This window comes from Coloeus monedula (genome assembly GCF_965178545.1).
Source record: "Coloeus monedula genome assembly, chromosome: 6".
NCBI classification, from domain to species: domain Eukaryota; kingdom Metazoa; phylum Chordata; class Aves; order Passeriformes; family Corvidae; genus Coloeus; species Coloeus monedula.
This window is the reverse complement of record NC_138786.1, coordinates 28,504,948-28,522,844: the sequence shown is the minus strand read 5'-3', so window position 1 is coordinate 28,522,844 and position 17,897 is coordinate 28,504,948. Positions and strand designations below refer to the sequence as shown.

Below are 17,897 nucleotides of genomic sequence, written 5' to 3'. Positions count from 1 at the left end.
GAATTGGTGCTTCTCGAAAGGGAGGAGTGCAAGTCAGCTCAAACCCTCAGACATGGTGGGGAAATGCTGTGAAAAGTGTAATTTCCCTGATTTCCTCCCATGCTTTTGCAGCTCATCAGCCAGGAGCCAAACACAGGGGTACAGTATGAGTATTACCTGCCTCTGCAAGGACAGGCCTCGGGTTACAGCTGGAGCTACAGTTCCTGGAGTGAGTGCAGCTCCGAATGTGGAGGAGGTAAGGTGAGAGGACCTGATCCATGGTGGCTGGTGTGGGGTTTATAGCCACACCCTGCAGGCAGTGTGACAGTGTGCTGCCCTCTGCAGCAGCTTCCCAGCAGTCTTCTGCTGGAAGGCAGCACAGGTATCTGCAGTGTATTGCTAAGGTTTTGTCAAGGGAGGGCCATGCATCACAATCACAACAGGATTGTGCCCCATTCCTTGTTCTGTCTTATTTTCCATTCCCTAGTCCTCAAACATATTACTAGGACCTGTTAAGAATCTTCATAGATAGCCTTTGTTTTGTTTTGCTTCAGGTCTTCATAGTCTTTTCAACCACTTGAGAGCTCCTCTCCAAAGAGACCTGGCCTACATTAGTGAATCACATCATTCTCCTCTGCTACAGCCTGGAAGATTCCCTCTCTCCAAGAGGACTGTCAGATCTCCTGGGGTGTCCTATCATATTCAGTTTACAGATTCCTCCATGAGCAACATCATGGATTTTAAGCTTAAAAGAAAAACAAACCAAAAAACTTCAGTCAAACAAACAAAAAAACCCTCTCCAGCTGATTAGTATATAGAGTTCTTATCAGCCTCTTCTGGGCTTCTCTTCTAATGGCCATTTTGGCAGCTTTTGCCATACTGACATTGTAGGTGCTAAAATTGTCTTTGTCTAGGCACTCAAACCCTGTAGGAAGAATGAAGAGTTCCAAGTTTTGCTCCCATATCCAGTCTTCACAAGACTGACCTTTAAAGTCTAACAGGAGACCCCCCCCCAGCTCTGCTGCACACTGCACACATCTTGCAGGGCTCCTTCATGAGCAGCTTATGGGTAGGGCACTTCCCTTGTGGGCCCCGATCCATAATATAACAGGAAAATTCCCCTCAGCTACACAGAACTATGCTGTCTCCCTTGCTCTCCCCGTAGGATCCTATACTGTGGGAAGGCATCATTTGTCCATATAGTGAGAGACAGAGAACTGCACCTGTCTCTTCTCCAGAATGGCTGGGACAGATGTGGGTTCTACATGACTTTAGAAACTTGTCTTGCCAGCCCCAGTGCATTGCAGACCTAGTCCTGGGTAGCTTGTGTTGATCAGATACTCTCTTGTTTGTCCTCTAGGTTTCCAGTACCGCTTGGTGTTTTGTACCATAGACAATGAAATTTATCCGGACTATATGTGCAGGAATAAACCACAACCAGACAATAACCGGACGTGCGGTCATCAGCCTTGTCCCCAGACAAAACGGTACAATTTCTTTCCTTCTTCTGGACTCTGATTTCTTCTCGAGGTGCTTTTGGAACCGAGAAAAAGAGTGACCCTCTCACTTCTGCCCTCCAGCATGGTTCTCTCTGAGGAGGTACTTCACTTCTTAGAGAAAGCCAAAGACAAAAGATGGGGATTATAACACAGTGAGGAGCATGTCTGTATGCACAAGGAAAGAGCTTAATACGTCCTGTGTTCATTCTGTAGACCAATTAAATTTGCCTTCCAAAACAGGATTGTGGAAGACAGTTGTCTAGCCCATGTAGGAGATACGAAACAGATTCTCTGGCTTTTCTTCTCTTGACCTGGAGCCTACAAAGATAGAGTAGAAGGTCTGAGCTGGTGCCATTTTATGTCATTTCTGCATTCCCAGTGTCCTTTCTGTTAGAAAGGGATGAATCCTGGAGTCTTTTCATTCTCTGGCATTTTCAAACCCTTTCACCCAGCCATTTCCACCTTGTCCCTCACAGCTGGCTTCACTTGGCTCTTAATGCGCATCCAGAGCTGTAACATGAGCATTAGCTGCGTATCTTTGTATCAGTGGAGGCCTCTGAGAGTGCTGGTGTGTGTGAGAGGGCACCTGGGAGCATTTCTGAATACATGTTAGCCTGTAGCTACTTGTTTTAAGTTCTTTAAAACCTTTGTTCTATATATAAAGGACTTCTTACATCTACCTGCCACAAGCCTGGAGTCACAGCAGCGCTCGGAGCTCTCAGATGAAGAGGTAACGAGGAGAAGGAAGTTACAGAAAGCACAGGGAGGCAGCGGCTCTCTTCTGCTCTCCACCTAGTTGCCCACTGAAGTCCGTGGGGGCTTTCCTCTTTGGCACTGGTGGTAGAAGTGGGTGTTGCTTTGCTTTTGATTCTTGCCAGTGAAAGTGGTGGTGGAGGGTGCTGGCTGGCAGCTTTGCTTTGGTGGCTGCACGTGCCTCTGGAAACTTGATTCTTAGTGGACTGAGAAGGGGGCAATTTCTTCATAGCTTCTGGCTGCTTATTCTCATGTTTTCTCTGGAATCAGGGTAAAGAAGTCCTGGAAGATTTTTTAAAAATAAATTTACTTATCAAGATATATAAAAGAACATAAATGAAAAGAGACCATGATCGATTGGGCAATTGTAACATTGGCCAGCATGCTGTAGTGAAAGCCTTAGGGTTTCTTAAAAGCTCTTCTTTCTTTGGCATGGGCCCTATAGCAGGCAGAAAAGAGCCTGTAAGGTGTGATGAGTACAAGGATGCGACAGATACAATAATGTACACTGAGATATGAGAAGTTAAAAGTATCAAAAGCAAAACACTTGTCCACCAGCAAGCTGTTAATAGCTTAGGACTGGCAATTTTTGCCCTCTGATGAGGGTCCCAGCCTTATGGTTGACCTTGTCTTACAAAGGAAATGAAACAAGCGTCAGAGATGTCTTGACTCGCAATTGAAGGAAGCTGTAGGTGATGATCCCACCTGGTTGATACAACCTTTCCAAAACTGTATATTTGCTTTATAGGAGGCAGAATACAGGTGTTGGGGGGAGTTATTCCCATTGGAGCATTTGAAAAAACTTGACCAATTAATTTGTTATAACCGCAACCACATCATTGTAAATGGCTTCTACTGAAAGTATTTGTTCCCTTTCCAAAGGAAACATTTTATAGTGAAGGCCATTCAGTTTTGGGTTGACATTTGCATCTTTAGCAATAAAGAAGGGTGTGTTTAGGAGCTGACCATGGCAGAGTCTGCTGTGGAATTCCTGTTAGGATGTGAATGTGAATTGGCTGGCTGAAACTCGGTTAAGGGGTGGTTAAGGACCAGACTAGGGAAGTAGCTGGAATGCTGGGGAAGAAAACATGTACTGGCTTCACTCCCTGGCTTGGCCTTACCTGGCTGCAAGGGGACATAGCAGCTGGCAAAGCAGATCGCCATGATGATACCCCTCCACAACCAGTGCCTTTGGACTGCACTACATGCTGGGTTTGGGGATGAAACATCATATTATCCCTGAAGCCAGGCCATGCAAGCTGTGCTTCCAGCTACCTGGCTAGCTCTGAGAAGCTGGAGTGGCCATGGGCAGAGATTTTAGCATCTAAACAGATTGTTTTGTGGACATTCCTCTTGTTAGCAAGTGCGTATCATTTCTGCAGCAGCTTCAGCAACCAAAGACAGGACAAAATCTATTTACATTTTTGTGGGCTTTTTGTATGCATGCCGCAGTTAGAGAATTTGACTGCTGGGAGGAATAAACCAGCTTTCTACTGGCTGTCAGTGAAAAGTTAAGAACTTCTGAGAGTGTCTGGCATGGTTTGCAGGCAGAGTGAGGACTTGGCTTGGTTTTACTGCTTCTGATAATGTCTGGAGTGTATAATGTGGGGGTTTAGGCTGTTGTGGTAGCTTTTCTTTTAGCTGATCTGGATTATTTACTTTGAACTTTTTCTTACTTTTTCTTTGATATTCTATTCCAGGCATAACATTTTTGCAGACATCAGGAGACCAAAACCCATGGAGAGAGATCTTCCCCTTCTGGGAGAGCTCTGCATTTCCAGAGAAACAAGTGTTTTGTAGATGGATTCTCTGGAGTGGGACTAATGCTCTGCATTGCCAATTAAGCTGGGCACTCTTGGTCAAATGGGAACTCGCCTCTGATTCTATTCTGCAAAGGGACATCATCCCTGTTTGATTTCTGTAGGAATGTGGCACTGACTCTTCTGTGCCCCCTGGCTCTTCTGTGCCCCCTGGCAGTTTGGCTGGGCTTACGTTTTTTTTTGGTTGATTCTGTGACCTGCAGGTGGAAAACAGGAGAGTGGGGATCCTGCTCAGCTACCTGTGGCGGGGGCACCCAGACTCGCTCCGTGTACTGCGTGGCCTTTGATGGGCAGAGCTCGCAGGGGGTGGTGGATGACGCCGAGTGCATGGCCTTCGCCCAGCAGCCGCGCCGCAGCCAGCCCTGCAACGTCAGGCAGTGTGCCAGCTGGAGCACGGGGCCCTGGTCCGAGGTCAGTGCCCCCGGGCAGGTAACAGCCTCTCGGCACCTACTGGAGGAGGATCTGCCAAAGCCTGGGGAGAAAGAGACAGGCTCCTATTCTGGGACTACCGAAAGCACGTGTCCCTGGATAGGTGGTGTACAGAGGTATAGAACTTGCCCCTGCAGCCTCTGATGCCCTCCTATGAACACATCCCTGCTCCTCAAAACTGTGCATACTCCTGCACCTCTGCTCTTCTCGTTGCATATTCTCTCTTCTCTGCTCTGCCCATCATTCCCCACTGCTGTGTTTTTATCAGACCCCCCACACCTGGCACTGGCTTGGTTTCTGAGCCAGGCCTGGCAAAGGCGGAGGGTGGGCAGGAGAGCTGCTGTCCATCAACTGAGGGTGTGCAGTAGCACACCCTCCTCTGTGAAACAGGAGCTCATGGCTTCTGCCTGTGCTGGTTATTTCCATGCATTTTGCTGCCTCAGCATCACCAGCCCAGGACAGCAATACCACCATCACAACCCCAAGATACTCTCGAAACACTGGTGACCTGCTGTTTGCTGTGTGTCTGCACAGGGCTTCTCCAAACACAGCCGTATGGTGCATTTTTGATGCTTGTGTGCATTTATATCTGCAGGAGTGGAAACGGCTCAAACTGTGTGTGCTCAGTGGAGCCAGATAGGCTTTTAGAAGGCATCTTACATTCCAAGGGCTTAGAAAGTAAAGAGAATGTCTACTCAGTCCCTGAAGTACAGGTGAATTTTCCTCTTTTAGAAGAGGTACATGCATGCTTGCAACATTTGACTTGCAATTTTGTGGTTGTACTTAGACTGTCTGAGTTGTGCAACAGCACAAAATGCAACTTCGAGACATGATCACCTAGACTGGAAAGTCCTTCCACCCCCTCTTTTCCCCCACCTTGTGAGATGTAAGGTGTGACTTTGGGGTTGTGGAGTAAGAGCACTATTTGGGGAAGGCACCAAGAGTCATGTTCTTACAAACTGATTCCCAAGTGATTCATTCCAGGATTCTCAGAAGTGACTGTGTTTCGTATACTCTCAGAGTTAAAAGGTTGCTCTGGTAAATGAATGGTTGAAACTCAGCTGGGAAGCTCATCTGAAGTGATTCAGACTGTCCCCAAGTTAATGCTCTCTGTAAGATACCTTAGTAATTCATGTAGGAGTAGGTTGGATTCCAGGAAACACCGCTGTGAATTTAAGAGGGCATTGAAAATGTCACAAACTAGTATAGAAGTTGTCACAGCTCCATGCTGTAAAAATAGAGCACAAGGTCTTCAGGCAGAAGACATAAGTAATATGAGAACCTAACCTTTTACCTTCCCTAAAATTCTTTACCTTGCATTGATTTTAGTCAGATGCAAATAACATGAGTTTCCAGATATTTTCAAGCATTTTTTGTTCTTGGGGTATTCTGCAGTGTTGATATCTTTCTAAATTCATCCTCCACATCTCCCTTGGGAAGAGATCAAGAGTAATTATATGACTAGGCCAAAATCATCCAGTGAGCTCCAGATCTCCCAGACCCCATCCCATGCTCCCATGCCTTATTGTCTCCTCTACAGTATAAACACCTACTCTGCTAACTCCCACCCCAGAAAATTATTTTAATGATAGCTGGTTGTTTCAGGCAGTCCCAAAATGGTGCTCTGCTCTAATGACAGGGAGCCGAGCCTGGAACTGCAAGAGGAAACCAGGTGCTTCTTTGTAATTGTTGGGCCCCTCTCTGCAGTGCTCAGCCAGCTGTGGGGAAGGAGTCCAGACCCGGACTGTCACCTGCAGGACGCAGCAGGGCTCTCAGGCTCAGGACTTCGCTTGTCTAATGGAGCCAAAGCCATCAGCCACCCAGCCCTGCCTTAAGGAGAACTGCATCCAGGAAATCGGCTGGCACGTTGGAGACTGGGGTCTGGTGAGCACCTCACTGTCATGGCTCAGAAATTACTGATTGTGTTGCTATGCTCCTCACAAACAAGCTTTGATCTGTGCAGTCTGCACACTGGCTGAGGCTGGGAGCAAGTACTGCTTCATTACCAGCCCCTTGGCTCACAGTTGTGTTGTAACTGGCAGTGGTAATGCTCCAGTTAATCTGATGCCTGCTTTGTATGCAGCTGCTACAAAAATAAATCCTTCTGAGGGGAGATTATCGTTTCAGTGACAGTGGCAAAATGCAGCCAATAAGCTCAAACAATCCATTCTTGCTGCTTACTCCCAATTCTTTGCTCCATCACTGTGGGCAGCAGAACAGCTCTCTGGCCAAATGTGGCTTAGAGCTCTAGGCTTCAGGACTGGTCATTGCACTTGGTGATATGCTTTAAAATACATTTTTGTAATTATTCAGATAAACTGTGCTTCAGATGGATTAATCTTGTTTTTGTGGTGGAAGCCAGACTCTGTTCAACCTGGGAAAAGTGTTGGAGGGTACAGATACAGGTAGATCCAATGCATCAGGTGACTTCCAAACACACTTTTTCACTTCTGTGCTAGCCAGACCAGCTTGTTCTGAGCTAAAACATGTTACATCTGCTTCTTCATGAGATGTGGGCCAAGTTTTAGTTACAGCTAGAGAAGTTTCATCTCTTAATCTGATCTTTCTCCTGACTTTCTGATATCAGAAGAGCTCCTATCTGCCTCTCTGAGTTAGAGAAATACTCTCCCAATGTTTATAGAGCTTGCCATGAGCCATGTGGGTTACACAGACACCTCATGCTATGCCCTCCTCTGAGCCACTGCTCTTTGCCCCCTCTCATCCACAGCTTCCAGTGAGACAAACTCCAGTAAGCTGCTTACAAGAAAGCCACTCATTGGCTTTCCAGTTGTAATTTGTTGCTCTTGAATGCAAACTGACCCACTCACAGCTGGTGGATCCCCAGAGAACTGAGGTGCCTTTAGGCCTTCAGGCTGAAATGATTCTCTCCAGCTGCCTGACACACCACTGTGGGTAACAGCAGCTCATCTGGATGTTACAGGCTGAGTGTGGCATAGAGCCTAATGCTTCAGGGCTGGGTGGAACACGTGGTAAAATGGTTTAAAGTATGGTTTTCTAATTGTTCAAATGATTCCAGCTGAATTACTGTTTGCTTTGTCTTGGTGGAGGAAGCTGTGCTCAGCCTGCAGCTAATCATGCAGCTGTTCCCCACTTCTGGTCTGTGGGGTTTCTGCATTCAGCCTTTGCTGCCTGCTCACTGCCTTGTGTCTGTGCCCAAGTGTTCCAAGAGCTGCGATTCAGGCATCCGGACACGCCAGGTCATCTGTGCTGACGGCGACTCCAAATTCTACAGTCCTGAGACATGCAAAGCAATCCAGCCACAGAAACCAGCCACCCTGGGTAGCTGCAACGCACAGCCCTGCTACCTGCCACAGCGTGAGTGGTATTGCTGCACATCCTCTTCTCCCAACATGCTTTTGCTTAGGAGTAGAAATTCCCAGCTCTGCAGCAGCTTATGTTCTCAGCATTTTGCCTGCCTGTCTCCATCCTGTGAGTTTGCCATGGTTATGAGCACAAAGCATCTTCAGAGTCCCAGTACCTGCGCTGTTTGAAATGTATGCAACAGGCTTGGGAACAACATTGGTGTGTGTCCATTTTGAATCCAGTATTCTGTGATGGCTCATCCAGTGTGTGCTGCAGACTGATCTCAGGACTCCCAGTCCAGAAGGAAGGTAACTTGGGTAAGCTCAGTAGCTAAAAACTATAGCCAGCTCTCATCCCTCTGTGTACTGGCTCTAAAGGAGTCACAACTCTTCAGAACATTTTGCTTCTTGTCTGTGTCTGTTCTTCATGTCAGAGCTGCATTGCTGACTTTTGTCTGCCTGCCCATTGTAGGTCGCTTGTCCTGACAATTCAGTCGAATCCAATTGCTGCTTAGCAGCTATTCCACAAGAGGAACATTTTCATCAGCTGTTATCTCCTGCTAACTCCTGGATGTATTTGCAGTTATTAGAGCATAGGGCTGGACTAACTGCACTCCTGTTGTGTATGTCTCTCTTTGCAGAGGTCCCCAGTATGCAGGACACTACGGGATACAATGTCACTCGCCAGTCCTTGCTGACACGTTACTACCCAAACAGCCCTGCCCCAGGTTTGGAAGAATTTTTTTAATCTGGGGGTTTGATGATGGGGTACTTGGAATAGGGTGTGGTAGGGAAAGGAATTGTTCTTTTTTTCATTTCTCTCATTTTTTTTCATGGCCTCCTAGAAATTCAAGGAGTCAGGGACAAAATTCTTTGTCAAAATTCTTTCTAGATTCTTTTACACCAATAGTAAGCAGTATTTGAATCTATCCATGCAGAAGACTCTGTACAGTATATGGATCCCAGGTTCTGTCAGCATGACTTAAGTGCTGACTGGAAGAATTGATGTCCAAAGCAGATCATAGGAACAAGAAAGGGTGATTGTGAAGGGACCTCAGCAATGTGACAGGTGGTTTCTCATGGAACAGCAGAAAGAATGGTCAGGGCAATGAGCAAAGTACCTCAGCCAGATCGGGAAGGATGGGCCAGAAGACACCCTTAGAGGTGATGCAGAAAATCCTGCTGGTAGTCTTGGACAGGTGAAAGAGAGAAGAGAGGAGGAAAACTGACCAGATTTTGATGCTCACCTGCATACTTTAAGGAGTTCTCTCCCCAGATTCTGATGAGCTCCCTGGGAACACCATGATCCATAGTACCTCAGGGAATCAGCACATTCCATCCACCAAAGACCACGGCATCAACTTGTTTCCTGTCCACTGGGAGCCCCAGTCACACTCATCACGTTCCTATCGGCTCAGCTTCTCTCAGGACCCCCCTGCAGGGGCCAGCTCCCAGGACTGCTACCAGAGCCCGCACGGCTGCTGTCCAGATGGGCACACTCCGGCATCGGGCCCTTTGGGGAGAGGTTGTCCTTTCAGCACCTGCCACCAAAGCAGGTAGCTGGAAGTAGATAGGCCTGAGCAGGGAGGCACTGCCTTTCCTGGGGGCTTCCTGAAACTTGTAGCCCATGCCTTTTGACTGGGCAGGCCAGGTATTACTGCAGCCCTTCTGTCTGTAGGTACGGCTGCTGCCCTGACAGACTATCGGCTGCCCAGGGCCCAAACAACATGGGATGCCCCCAATATTTCCGTGACATTCAAACGAGACAAAATCATCCTACTGTGACCACTCCAGCAGTAAGTACAAAAGCTCTTTGCATTTTAGGCGTTATCAGATACGAAGATTCAGATTTGACCCTGCTGATTCACATTGTGGATTCTGTTGGGCTTCATCTCTGCCAGTAATGCTGAGGAACCAATGCTCTAGGCATGGCATCAAGCACTTTGGCCCACCTTGCTCCTGTTCAGTCTGGAGTATCCACCTGCAATCCTCTATAAGCAGGGTACAGAGCAGGTGGTGGGGAGATGTCTGAGAAGTAGAAGGCCATCCTATGTAGAGCTGATTGAATAATCCTGAGTAATGAAATTTCTGCTGGTCAGAAAACTGCTATCCAATTTCTAGGAAAAAAAAAAGGAAAAAACATGGCTTCTATTAATTGCTTTTGTTTGTCAACTCTGCAGATTAATTCAAGGCAGGGAGGTGATCCCTCCCATAGCTTGGGGTGCTTGTTGGTGCTAGCAATAAGAACTGGCCTGCTACTGGGCTGTTTAGGTGTGTCTTGCAGAGAAGTGCAGCCCCGGCTCCGTGGCTGACAACCAGGTTTCCCACCCCTTCCCAGCACAAAAGCCTCTAGGAGGCAACAAGCAAACAGCGGTGCTTCTAACAGTGGGCTGTGTGCAGCCAATGCCTTGCACACAGTGTCTTGCCTGTGCTGCTGTCCTCATGTGTGAGGATAACTCTTGGCTTTCCATTCCTGTCTCCAAGGCAAGCCAAGCCTTGTCCCAGCAGCACCCCTCGGGTGAGTGCCGCGGCTCCGTGTACGGCTGCTGTTTTGACAACGTCGCCTCGGCCTCAGGTCCTCGAGGGGAAGGATGTCTCAATAGGCCCAACTACCGTAAGTGATGCTTTGGCTTCTTAGTTCAGAAACACAGAAAGAGTCCAGTAGCATATAGAAGCTTCTTGTGTAGAAGTTCTGCTCTCTGTGAAATGTAGTAAATTATCTCTCTGAAGAGAGTTTCTACCTGGTGGTTGGGGCAGCAGAAGCTTGGAGGGAGTGTAGAAAAGCAGCCTGAGGATTCAGCTCTGTCACCTGCCACAGAAATACTTATTGTTCTCTGCTGATAGTTGGACAGAAGTGTTTGTGTGATCTCAGTCTGTAGGACTACTTGGGAGCTGTTTGTCCCTGAGAATACACTCTGATGCATCCTGGAGTGCTCCAAATTAATTACTCAGGTTTAGGAGGAGTAGGGATCCCCTGAGGAATCAGGGCAGTGCTCAGCCTTCAGACAGCCTGTGGACAGGGGAGGAATGAGAACTACATGGGGAAGGAGGGGTTGCTCAGGGCTGCATGGATGCCCTCAGCCAGCAAAGTTTAATCCAGTGCCTGCTGTGCTATGAGGACATGAGAGCTGTTGGGCAAAACATCTCTGCTCCTTTAGTGCCCAGCTGTACCCTCGGTAGACACATTGCTGCTGCAGTGCCTTGCCCTCCTACTGCAGCACAGAGATTGCTCAGTGGCCATCCCTGCAGTGCAGCCTTGGGGAAGGCTCTCTGGATCTTCTCTGCTGAGCCACCTCATAGCCAGAGCCCTGCATCCAGTGTTTGTCAGCATGTGGCTGTGATACCTGTGGCTCTGGGTTTGTAGACACCTTGGGCCATGCTCCTCTTTACTTCAGTGTGTAGGGGTATTCTGTGATGCGCGAGTCTTCTCCACAGCTGGGTCTAAGCCACTTGCTTTGTGGGCTGGAAATGTGCAAATGTGTTCCTTGCAGGAGAGGAAGCCCCAGAGCCTGCCTTGCAGTTGCATAGTTCTCCAAGCAAGGCTGTAAATCATCTGTGTAGTATCTAGATACAGAAATGTCTCTGAGGATGGTTTTTCCATCAGAGGCCAAACTGAGGCAAAAAAAAAAAACAAACCATGTGAGAAGTTTCTCAGTTTCAAAGCACAGCTGGGTAGGACACCCAGGTGTCCTACTTTCCCACCTGCCCTCTGCCCACAGAGCCATCAGATGGATCACCTAGGCAGGTGGCTTGAAGCCCCTGGACCTTTGTGCTTTGTGACCCTCACATCTCCCTCTGTTCCACTCTTTTTGGTAGCGTACCCTGTCATGTGCCTGCTGCCCAGTGCCCATGGCCCCTGCACCAACTGGACCACTCGCTGGTACTTTGTGGGAGTTGTTGGCAAGTGCAACCGGTTTTGGTATGGCGGCTGTCAGGGCAATAAAAACAGCTTTGCCTCGGAGGAGGAGTGCATGAGAGTGTGCCACAGCTCTGTGGGGGTCAGTCATCTGGAGCACCAGCCCTCTCCCGGCACAGGAGCCCTGCAACACCAGCAGACTGGCTCCAATTCTCATACAGGACGTGCTCAGGGTCAGCAGCAATCACCCACAAGAGAGACTGCAAGTCACAGCCAAGAAGGAAGAACCTATGGGGCTTCACACCCCACACAATACAGCCACAGACAGGACAGCTGGAGAAGGGACATGCTGCCAGAGTCCTTGCCAAGGACTGGTGTGCTGGAGAGCCAGCGCTGGGGCACCCAGCGAAGCAGACTGGACATCCTGGGCCAGCTGCGCCCCTGGGAAACAACAGTGCCTGGGCCCTCGGACAGGCAGAGCAGCAGTGGCCAGCAGGTGCTGCCCCGGGAAGGCAAGCAGTGGCGTGAAGTTTTTGGAGCAGATGTTTCCATGACAGAGGGATTTGGGCACCGGGAGTCTGCAGACTTGTTCCCAGCACAATCTCTGCACAGGTGATGATTTCCACCCACCCCCTCCCCTGTTCTGCCAGCTCATTGTGAAGCATCAGTGTAGCTTTCTCTGGAGTGAAAATGTTGTCCCAGCTGGGACCAGCTAACTGGGAATACCATGTGATGGATTAAGTACACATGTGGCCCCTTGGTAAAGCAAGTCGTTATTCATGCCCTGATGTTACCTACCATCTCTTTCCTTGCATGCTCCCTAGTCTCTGACAGCACTGAAGTATGATGTGTGAAAAGACAGCAGAATCCTGGGGTCTCTGTCTGGGAGGCCTTCTTACACTGTAAATGAGAATTGATATGTGTTTTTCTTGTTCTGGCCAACAGATTAAGCTGACTCTCTGACTTCAGAGCCTTTATCTCAGCACTGCATAGAGCAGCAATGAGGTGTTCTAGGAAAGACTTTCAAGATGTAGGGTTTGAGTCAAGATCCAGACAGTGTTACCCTGAAAATCAGGAGTGTGTAGAGCTAGATCTAAACATGTCTGCACTGGATCTGTGTCTGTCTGCTGAGCTGAATCTCATTCCTTCAGAAGATAGGGGTTACAGGGCTTTCTTCCAGGAAATATTGTAGCATTCAGTCTGTCCAGAGCAGTCTTTGCTCTCTTAGGAGGGGGCTCCCCATGTTGCCCGGTGCATCTGCTCAGAGCTGAATGGACAGCTGGTCCTGCTTTGCCTTGTGGTTGTAGAGTCACATGAGAGGACACAGAGGTGAGGAGGGCAGCAGAAGTGCCTATGGAATCACTTTCTCTCTCAGAACAATCCTAGAGGAAGCCAAGCCCTCTCTTGTGACAGCAATTGTGGGACAAAACATCCAGCTGGTCTGCAAGACAGGCGTGTCTCCCCTCTCCAGAGTGGAGTGGATGAAGAACAGCCGCCCGGTCTCCTCTGACAGGTGAGCTTAGCTCCCTTCACTGTAGAGCAGATGGGCTCCTTGCTGGGCAAAGTGCCAAATACACAGTCCAAAAAGGACTGTCATGGTTTCACCCCTGCTGGCAACTCAGCCCCTCAGAGCTGCTCACTCACCCCTGGTGGGATGGGAGAGAGAATCAGAAGGGAAAAACTGAGAAAACACATGGACTGAGATAAAGACAGCTTAAAAGATACAACAAAAGCCATGGGTGGAAGCAAAGCAAAACAAGAATTCATTCACCACTTCCCACAGGCAGGCAGGTGTTCAGCTGTCTCCAGAAGAGCAGGGCCCCATCACACATAACAGTGACTTGGGAAGACAAACGGCATCACTCTGAACTCCCCCCGCTCCTCCTCCTTTCCCCAGCTTTACATGCTGAGCATGGTGCCATATGGTATGGAATATCCGTGTGGTCTGTCAGGGTCAGCTGTCCCAGCTGTGTCCCCTCCCACCTTCTTGTGCACCCTCAGCCCACTGGCAGGTGGGGTGAGAAGCAGAAAAGGCCTTGACTTGGTGTAAACACTTCTCAGCAGCAGTGAAAACATCAACACTGTTTTCAGCACAAATACAAAACACAGCCACATACCAGCTACTGTGAAGAAAATTAACACCATACCAGCCACAACCAGCACACTTTTTTTTTTTTTAAAGAAATAAAGAAGCCCACATATTCATCTAAGGGCATGAACTGTCCACCTGCTCTGTGCATAGCAGAAACAGAAACAGTCTGCAGCAGTAATGAGGTGTTGGCTAGAGTTATGGGGCAGAGCAAGTGCTGTCCCATAACACTGGTGGAAGGCACTGATGGAAGCTGGCGTGGGTAGTGAGACAGAAAAATGTTGCTTCTCTTGGGTTCATCTTGGGGCAGCACTAAGCCAATAGTTGGGGGTGAAACTTGCAGCCTAATAACCCAGAGTTCCTCTGGCTAGAAATCTCTGGCACGGTTTTTTTTTAAACTACTTTTAAACCTGTTTTTCCTGGGAAGTCTGTTTCCAGCAAGAGTCTGGAGCCAGTCAGTCCCTTTGTGTTATGAAAATCACAGTTAAGAAAAGCCCAGTTATGCTTTTCTGTTTGCAGTTGACTGCTGGGACTCAAGCTCCTCCCTAGAAGGGCTGTTTGCCTCCTCATGGGAGAGGGTCACTGAAAGCAGTTCCCTGTTTTCCATCTAGTTTTTCCTCTCTGTTCCTGACCTCCTTTCTGCTGCAGTTATTTTCCCGGCCTGTGACTGCTGTCTGTGGTCAGTAGGGCTTTGTTGTTATCCAAGCCAGGGAGGGCACTACATGGGGATGGTTTGCATAACATCAGCCGCTGTGCCCTGGCCGGTTGCTGTGGGTGGCCAGGCAGGGGCAGCGCTCCCCACACCTGTTGCAGGCACACCTACCAGTCCGACAGCTCCCTGGTGATCAGCCACGTCAAGCCCGAGGACGCTGGGACCTACACGTGCCTCACTTCTGATGGGAGGACGGAGAGCCGACAGATTCAGCTACAGATAACAGGTGAATTATCTTCTGCTCAGGACCGGAGAGGTAGCTCAGGGCAATTAATGGTTATTGACCACAGGCTCGATAAAGCCAGCTGCAGGAGCAAACTTCCTCTGCTGCCAAGAGGGAGTGTGGAGGCAGTAGGGTGCCTTTTGGTGTTGCCTCATGATAAAGCCTTAGGCCTAAAATACTTCCTTCCCTGCAGGGCCACCCCATAGCTGGAGCTGTGGCTTGCCTGTAACCCGCTCAGCGAGTATGTCTTCCTCCCTGACAGCCATCAGCTGCCTCCTGATCCAAAACATAACTGCTGGTGCATTTATGTTTTGTGTTTTGCCCAAACAGGTCCTGCTGGGTAACAAATGATCTCTGTTCTGAAAAATGTGCCTTATTTCAGAAACAAAACCAAAAAAATATGAAAGACTAGTCTCAAAAGATGTAGCCTTCAATCTCTGAAGTGTGCTTTGTCACAGCAACGGCACATGGGGCAGAAGGCACTATGGCCTAAGGGATGTTGCAACGTATTCACTGACAGAGAAGAAAAAGGAGTCTAAAATTGCTGGCCTGCAGGTCTGTGACTCTCATTAGTACACAGTGCAGGTTTACTGCACTAGCCAGCCAGAAAGCAGATGGCTGAAGGGCTCTTTGGCTCCAGTTCAGCAAGCTCTCCCAAGCTCACAGAAACCCTATGCAAGAGGTCACATTTTATTCACATATGGCATTTTGTTTTGAATAGAGCACCAGAGCACTGTTCTGGCAGAGGGTGAGAGAGGTCGGGTCCTTCACAAGGCAGATCAGCAGCACCGAGGGTTATCCAGAGGCAGGCAGGCTGTGCAGGCATCCGGCTCCTCTGTGCATCAGCAGCTCACGTACAGGTAAGTTCACGTACAGCAACAGTTTGTCCACCGTGCCCAGATGATGGAGCATATGGCATCTCTTCATGTAGAAAAGCCAAAGATTGGAAAGGTCCTGGGTCAGCTGTTCCAGGGCACGGTTGGGAAGCAAGCAGTACTGAACTGCTGACAACGGGAACGGGAGAAGATCCCAGCTGCAAGCTGTCTTCTGCCCTCCCTAAGGGTCTCTTGAAAGAAGCATACTCTGAGCAAAGATGCACAGGAAGCTGGCAGCAAAGGAGCTGGGTTCAAACAAAAGAAGTATCAGGGCAACATCAGCTGCTCATGTTAGTGTAGGCAGAAAGAGAAACCTGTTCTGAAAAAAACAAAGCAAATAGGAGCTGCTTAACTAGCACAAAATAGATGTCTGTATATTGAAAAAAACTTCAGTTACTTCAGCCTCCACTAATTAATTTCAAATATTTTGTGAACAAACCGGCTTGACCCAAAACTGTCTCCTCATGTAGTGGCATATTTTGTAGCTTCTTGTGTGGTTTTTTATTGCTTCTAGACCCCACAGAAATAAAAGCGGACAAATTATTTTTGCCTTAAATGCAGCATGTTGGGATTCCAGATTAAATAGGGCCATTATCTGATCCCTCTCTTTTTTTGAGTTTACAACCTAAAAGCCAGCCAATTTGCTGCAGTCTGCAGCGATCTCCTTAGATCTGCTTCCACGTAAAAGCAGTAATAAGTGATTCATTGAATTAAGAACACTGAATTAAGGCTCTTTAGTTTTGTGTTTTGAAATCAAGAATTCAGGTCAAAGAATGGGGGTAGGGGAGATGACATTTTATTTAAGTGTGGGAACATCATGGTTTAGTTCCCTTCTAAGACAGTGTTTAGCTGGAGTTATAAGACTGCAAAGAACATGAGGAGATGAGTGTTATGAGAACCTGGCCTCAACATTTCTGCTGCATGAAGTGGACAACCAAGTCCAACCTTGCGTGCAGTCAGGTGATTGCAATAGGCTCTTCACACCCTAAAAAGGCTCATTTTTGTGTGCCAGATAAGCACCTAGAGGGAAGCTTGCTCAGTGCCCTGTTTAGGACTTTGTACTGTTTGCCATGTGTTCACATTGTTAATGCTCCCTCAGCTGTTATCCAGAGGGTTGCTATAAGAACCAGAGGGTTGCTGTCTGTAATGGGTTAAGCTGGCTGACAGGAGTGCAGCACCATGCTGTGCTGAACTGGAGCAGGATTTCATAGAGGCTGCTCTTCTCTGAATATTGGGAGTGAATGCTGGTAATGGCAAGCATCAGAGCTCTGATGGGAGTGCAGAGACCTCCCTTTGCTGTTGGAGGCAAAAAGTAAGGCTTGTGATTAAAAAAGCCTTGTGCTGAAGGTCACATGCTGAGCAAGGAAGTTTCTACATCTTTTGCTGTGCTTGTGAACTTTGCAGGTTGAAAATGGATAAGAGCGAGCCCACAGTAGTGGAGGCCAATGTTGGGGAGAGAGTCAGACTGCCCTGCACAGCAGAAGCATCACCAGCTCTCACCATCGAGTGGCAGAAAGATGGGCAGCCCCTTTCCTCTCCCAGGTGAGCTCCCAGGTGGCTCCAACTGTTCACGAGAAGAGCCTCCTCCTTGTTTTTCCTTCCCTGTCTCCTCCCTGAGAGAACAGAGCTGTTGGCCATGCAGCAAGGGTCTGTCTGGCTTTATGCTGTGTAGCTTCTTCCATCAGGGCCAGGCTGTACTGCTGGACTGCCCTGTCCTCCCTCCCTCACAGACGGAAGTTTGAATGTTGAACCCTTGAGGGAACAGCTGTGACACAGGGTCCACAAATGAGCCAGGGCTCAAATTTATTCAGCTACAAGGTTAGCAGAAAAAGAACACATGGCAAGCAAATTTGCCAAAAACCAGCTGGTCAGTGAGCAAGGGCAGAGGTTTCCAGCAGAGAGAGATCAGGGCATCTGCAACAAACTTCCACAGCTACTGGTGCTGCTCTCCCCTCACTCTGCTCCCAGAAATCTGCTCTAGCAGCAAGTTTTTCCAGAGTCTACAGCATCAGTACTGGGACTTGAGGACTAAGGGTTGCACTACAACCCCTGCAGCATTTGAGTTGCTAAACCTTTGCTGAGTGGTACTACGAAGTTGTGCACGAGCCTTAGCTTCGTCTCTGCTGGCTGGAGTCCCATCCTGCCCCAAGCACAGGCTGGGGGACATTCTGGGTTTGCTCCCCAGGCACAGGCAGCAGTCGGACGGGGCCCTGGTGATCAGCCGGGTCAGCTCTGAAGACATCGGCTTCTTCACCTGCATCGCCTCCAACGGACGCGACCGGGACCAGCGCCAGGTCCTGCTCCGACCTCTAGGTACTGGATGGGTGGAAGCACGGCAC

The 17,897-nt window shown here is 48.7% G+C and overlaps 1 protein-coding gene across 1 annotated transcript in view; it reads left to right on the top strand.

The window, feature by feature from the left end:
- The window catches only part of PAPLN (papilin, proteoglycan like sulfated glycoprotein), a gene marked incomplete at both ends in the record, with an annotated part of 42,291 nt that overhangs the window by 21,587 nt on the left and 2,807 nt on the right, over window positions 1-17,897 (top strand). The window contains 16 exon segments of the mRNA XM_082282969.1: window positions 112-235; window positions 1,340-1,466; window positions 2,143-2,208; window positions 4,255-4,462; window positions 6,188-6,364; window positions 7,660-7,816; window positions 8,445-8,531; window positions 9,080-9,359; window positions 9,482-9,599; window positions 10,288-10,417; window positions 11,620-12,271; window positions 13,035-13,172; window positions 14,562-14,686; window positions 15,405-15,543; window positions 16,963-17,100; window positions 17,744-17,871. Of these exon segments, the coding sequence (XP_082139095.1) occupies window positions 112-235; window positions 1,340-1,466; window positions 2,143-2,208; window positions 4,255-4,462; window positions 6,188-6,364; window positions 7,660-7,816; window positions 8,445-8,531; window positions 9,080-9,359; window positions 9,482-9,599; window positions 10,288-10,417; window positions 11,620-12,271; window positions 13,035-13,172; window positions 14,562-14,686; window positions 15,405-15,543; window positions 16,963-17,100; window positions 17,744-17,871 (2,794 nt within the window).